The sequence below is a fragment of the Castanea sativa genome, chromosome 10, assembly GCF_040712315.1.
Source record: "Castanea sativa cultivar Marrone di Chiusa Pesio chromosome 10, ASM4071231v1".
Classification (NCBI taxonomy): Eukaryota; Viridiplantae; Streptophyta; class Magnoliopsida; order Fagales; family Fagaceae; genus Castanea; species Castanea sativa.
In genome coordinates, this window is record NC_134022.1 from 29,815,858 (window position 1) to 29,821,532 (window position 5,675).

The window sequence follows — 5,675 nt, forward strand, 5'->3', positions numbered from 1 at the left end:
AAATGTCGTATTAACTATTAAGAGAATTGCCTTTTAAAATAAAGAGGAAAAAAAGTGTGTTTTTGAATTGAATTCTTTTTAAAAAATAACAATATTATAAACACAATAAATTTAATAACATTCAAACTTTTAAATTGACAAATTATAATTAATGCAACATAACTTTCACTTGGGATTATAGTTTACAACATTTATATTATACACTCGTCACAACTTATCACCTCAATAGAAAAAAAAAAAGGTTAAAGTTTTTCTTTAGAAATAAAGTTTTTTAAGCATAAATATGTTTCTAGTTTTCATAACATTAGCACCTTTCACCGACTTTACCAATAAAGTAGCGTCCATTTCGCAAAAGCTTTTTTTTGCCTTTTGTTTGTTGTCAATTTTTATTTTTATGAGTCGTAATTCTTTTTAAAAATTTAATAAAATTATAGTAGTAATCTTTTTTAAAATAAGCTCACATTTATCTTTTTATTGCACATTTAACTTATGAATTAACAAAAATTATATATTTTATTTCAAAATTAGCAAACAAGCTATCGAAAACTATCGAAAACTTTGGAATACCATACACTATTCCAGATCATCACTATACTTTTTTTTTTTTTTTTTTATTATAGTTCAATCACTTGATCTCATTCTTCATATTTTTAGGGTCAGTTTGAATACTGTTTATTTTGTTAAAAATATTGTAAATAAAAATAAAAATTAATTAAAATAATACAATAAAACTTATAAATAGTATTAAAAAATATAATAAAATTCATAAATAATAATAAAAATGAGCAAAACAATAAAATAATTTTAACTTTTTGCACTTTTCCAAACTCACGCTTAATTTAATTTTATAAGGAATGAGTAGACTGAGTATATTCCCTCGTGGCCTACCAAATATAGCAAGTACTCCTATGATCTCTCCCACCGCCCAGCGCGTGCTACAAATCCTCAGATAAAATTCCCGCAAACTTAATACATTTATTTATTAATTTATTTTCCAAGTCTTCCTTTCCTTTGTTGTGTGAATCTTTTGTTTTCTCACACGAAACCCATCAATCATCACTCACTTTGTCCCAACCCCAAATACACACTCTCTCACAAAAAAAGAAGAAGAAAAATAGAGCCAAAGCTCTTTCTCTCTCTCTCTATCTCTCTCTCTCTAACACAATAATAACCCTCACTCCCACCAATTCCTGGAAATTTCCAAATTCCAATTCCCAATCGTAAAAGGTAAAACTATTTCCCCCACTCTTTCCCTTTTTCCAAAAAGAAAGAATTTTCAAAAACAGTCTCCAATTTTGTCTCCACCGAAATCCAAATCCATCACTTTGCTCTCTCTCTCTCTCTCTCGCTTTCAAATGTATTCATTCTTATCACCTTCTCTTAGGGTTTCTTTGTTTTTTGTGCTCATGGACTCTGATTTTGGCTTTTCGGCTTACATGTTCTTTTGTGATTCTTCGTTTTTCATTTCCTATACATGTATCGGTGTGTGTGGCTTATGGACCGTGAGTCTGAGCTGGTTGTTTCGTGTGCTTTTTTTTTTTTTTTTAAATTCCTGCGTTCTGTTAATATGAAAATTTCATGTATATATATTTGTGTGTGTTTATTTCAGTGATCAGCTTGTGATTAAGAGTTATATGTGAAATTATGGATCGGGGAGTTGTTGGAATTAGGTTTGTGTGATAATTAGATTGTTTTTCCTGAGTTTACATGATTGGTAAGCTAGAGAAAGTTTGCAATTCTATTTTGACAAACTTAGGTAATGGTATTGGAGAGGAATGGAGGGGTTTGAGGTTTGAAATAATAAATTATTGGTGGTATTGTAGGTGATGGGTTCGGGTTTTATATATGTTTTTTATTTATTTTTTTAAATTGTTGTGTGAAGATTTTTTTTGTATAGTAAACAGTGATTTGGTTGTTGGGTTTGTGAATTATGTGGTACTTTTCAATGGGAAGGGGTAGGTATGGAGGGTTTTGGTGCTGGTTTTGGCATTGTTGAATATTTTGCCAACATGGGTTCTGATACTTGCGGTGTTTCGGTTTTGATAATTGAAGTTCCTAGCTTAATGGGTTAGCTCTGTTGTGTGGTTGGAATGGCTAGCTTAGCTGGGGTTGTCCTTAATGTGCTTTGATCTCTATTTTTTTTTTGAATTTGTTATTGGAAATTGTGATGATTATTTTGTAATAGATACCATGAAACTGGTTATTACTTTGCCTTATAGATACCTGATACTGATAGTTGCGGTTTCACATTTGGTGTTCCGTATGAGCTTGAGTTACTTGCAGTTTTAAGCTTGTGTTGACTAGTGCGCATGTTGTATAGGAGAGATCCCGTAGGTGTATAAAACCTAATATTTATAATTTCTTATCTCTTTTCTAATAGAATGTGTCATTTTTTAGTGTCACAGAAGGGGACATGCTGCACCAAATGCTGATTATTTTAGGTGGAGAGTCTAGATAAATTAAAGGAGATGGGAGGTTGCTGCTGTTGTTCTTCCAGGGCAGCTGAACTGAATAATACGGTGGAGTATTATTATGTTAGTTTAATATTTTCCTAACATAAGATGCTTTTCTTCTCCACAATGCTCATGTTTTGCATACATAATTCTACTGCCTATGTATATAAAATTTTTTTTTTTTTTAGAGTGTGAATAAGCTAGATTGCAATATGATAATAGCTGTCCTTTTTCGCAGGCTAAGATTACTTATATTAATCTAGTTTAGTTGTTGATGGTGTTTGTGTGTGTGTTTTGTGAGATAGTTGAAGTAATTCAAATGCTCAATTATGACCTATGCACTTTTGTGGTCACACTGGAAGATTACTAAGGTATCTTTAGCAAAAGCTCAGCCTTGTAGCCCTATGTAGGTTGACTCCAGCAAGAGCTAGTCTTTTCTAAAAGGTCGTACCCAGACTAGCCAGTGCACAAAAGCTCCTACTCTTTGCGGAGTTTGGGAGATGTGAATGGTAGACAGCCTAACCCCTTCTTTTTTTGGAGAGGCTGGTTATTGGACTCGAACCCGCAAAGTGTCACTTTTGCTTGAAGGCAGTTGCCATCACACCAAGGCCTAACCTCTAAGAGCTAGTCTTTTCTAATCATCATTTTCCACACTAAAATATTTGACTGCCTTTTGTATTTAAGTCCACAACAATTTGTTGGAGAGAGAGAGAGGGGGGGGGGGGGGGGGGCTACCCGGTGGTAACATCTAGCTAATGTAACACTGCACAGTTATCCTGTGAGTCTCCTTGAAATTTTATTGACAGTCTGAGAGAACAAATAGTTTGTTATAGTGGAATTAGCTCTTCCATGTAATACTTGCTTTGTATTATTCAGAAATATTTGTGTAATCACATGCTGCTAATGTTGGCTGCATCATGGCTCTTCATCTTATATTTTTTATTCATGCTCAGTCAACTTTTTCTGCAGTACCCAAGAGCATCAGACGAGCATGTGCCCTTATCTCACCATGGTGGTGCCTCCGCACTGTCTTCAGGGCTCCTGGTTGATACAAATCTGGATACATCAATTCCAGACACTTACAGACCACCTCCTACACCTATGCCTTATGATGTGCCTGTAGGGCGTCCTCAAACTCCTCCAGTGGCTCAAGAAATTTGCAGCAACAAGAGTAATGCAGCAGTGCAAACAACAAATTCCAATTCTGTTGAAGAAATAGTTGGTGGCAACACTCAAGAAACTTTAACAGAATGTGAAGATCTTAAGGAATTGGAATGCAAATTGCAAACCAATATTGATCTTGACTCCGCAAAGGATTCAGAAGTTGAACTTTCAAAGTCAGTGGAAGCTGTTTTTACTGCAACAGAGGAAGAAGATGGTTGTCCTGTTTGTTTAGAAGGTAATGTTCTTATTGTGATTTTAAAAAATAATAATAAATTATATGGTTGTAGGCCTTTTCATTGCAGCTTTGGCTTTTCCAGCTGCAGTGTTATCTTCTTTTGCTAGTAATGATGTGACATTCAGTCCATTGTGTTTCGAATAGAGAATTTATGGATGGATATTTTTCTCTTCTTCTCTGCAGAATATGATGATGAGAATCCAAAAATTACCACAAAGTGTGAGCATCATTTTCACCTTGCTTGCATTCTTGAATGGATGGAAAGAAGTGATTCTTGTCCTGTTTGTGATAAGGTCTGCCCCAATGAAACAAAACTTCCATTATTCTGTGAATGGATGAAGGTAACCATGTTTGATACTGAGAGTGCTCTGTTTTTCATATGATGCAGGAGATGATTTTCGATCCTCCTATTGATTAGCAGCAATCAGAAGCTCACGTATGTTCAACCTTTTTGTTGCCTGAATCATGGTCTGAGCAAAGGTTACAACCCATGAGAGTTCTCTCTCTTTTTTGTCCTTTCTTAAGTGGCAGCCACAGATTGGCTGTGGTCTGGTTATTTTGGTTCTGAAGGAATCATGCCCACTTCAAAAGCGTAGTGTCTTTGTGCATTCTCTTTTCTTTTAAGCTTTGAAAAAAAAAAGAGTAAATAGAGACTGCCACCATACAATCCCTGAGGTCCACTATCCATTTTCATGCATTCGTCCATAGTGCTTTGATTTTCATGTTATCAACAATATATTGGCTTCAGCTGCATAGAATTTGAAGGAATTGCCTTGCTACTTGCTAGTCACATTGATTGTCCAAAGATACAGGTTAATTTCTCATACAAAAAAGTTATAGGTGAACTTTTCTCTTTCTGTCTCTCTGTGAGTTTCACTTTTCTGTTGGTCCTGCATTATGTGATCCAATTTTCCTCTTCACTCTCTTAATTTTTTCCTGTTTCTGTGGGTTGTTTATTGTGAGATTTAATCCGTGTAAGGGTAGGGAATATAAAAAGAAAAGACATGTTTTGTTTCAGATTCTTCCTGTAAATAATAGTCTGATTTTGGCATTATTAAGTTTGATTGAATTGGTTAACCTTTTAGATTTGCATTATACATCTTCAAAGGTGCAGTTTTTGTTTTCTCTACTAACAAATTTCTGGTAGTTGCTCTTCTTTATGAGCATCTGAGGGGTTGCTTTCATAACTAATCTTATCTGTTTTGAGTCTTTTGACTGGTTGACTTGGCATCATGTCTCATAAAAACTTGCACATGTTTGGGACCTTTTATTGATAGTTTACTGGTGTTAATCTGCTCATATGCATAAGTATATACAGACACTTTTCTAAAGCATGGTTGTTTTACTGACTTCATTTGAAGCAACAACCACTTATATTCTTTGACGGAACAGTGCTGTCTATCAATCCCTCAATACCACTTCCTCTCCCCTCAATCCTCTCTTTTTCACGGCGCCCAGTGCCCCCATGATGTAGTTGCCATTTGAATTGCGCTAAGATGTAGATGGATTGTGTAATGACGGAAATTTACATGATGTCATGGTGTGACTTGATTTTATGTGTTGAGTATATATTAAATAGTGAGAGCTCTCAAGAAAGCCTCTGAGGGCCTCATCGTGCTAGTCTTTATCCATATAGAACAATGTGGTAAGTTGAGTGCACATTCAATGCCCCTCTCCCCATTGTTATGACGTTTGAATTATAAAATAAGCAGTAAATGTGAGCATGTGTCACATTTATTTTTCTACTTTATGAATTGTTACTTTTGAGCATTGAGTGTGGACATGCACCCATTAAATCAAAAGTGATGGTCACATGTTTATTT

The 5,675-nt window shown here is 34.8% G+C and overlaps 1 protein-coding gene across 7 annotated transcripts; it reads left to right on the plus strand.

The window, feature by feature from the left end:
• Positions 1 to 1,043: 1,043 nt before the first annotated feature.
• LOC142613709 (putative E3 ubiquitin-protein ligase RHB1A) lies at positions 1,044 to 4,944 on the plus strand. 7 transcript variants are annotated; one of them, XM_075786175.1, is made up of 5 exons: positions 1,044 to 1,227; positions 2,398 to 2,519; positions 3,423 to 3,852; positions 4,036 to 4,145; positions 4,241 to 4,944. In XM_075786175.1, the coding sequence occupies exons 2-5, from the start codon at positions 2,469 to 2,471 to the stop codon at positions 4,268 to 4,270; spliced, it is 621 nt and encodes a 206-aa protein (XP_075642290.1). In that variant the 5' UTR covers positions 1,044 to 1,227; positions 2,398 to 2,468; the 3' UTR covers positions 4,271 to 4,944. The 7 variants fall into 7 exon arrangements, with proteins under 7 accessions (XP_075642290.1, XP_075642286.1, XP_075642287.1 ...); XM_075786171.1 differs by having other exon boundaries at positions 1,062 to 1,227; positions 2,398 to 2,534; XM_075786172.1 differs by having other exon boundaries at positions 1,214 to 1,357; positions 2,398 to 2,534.
• Positions 4,945 to 5,675: the final 731 nt, after the last annotated feature.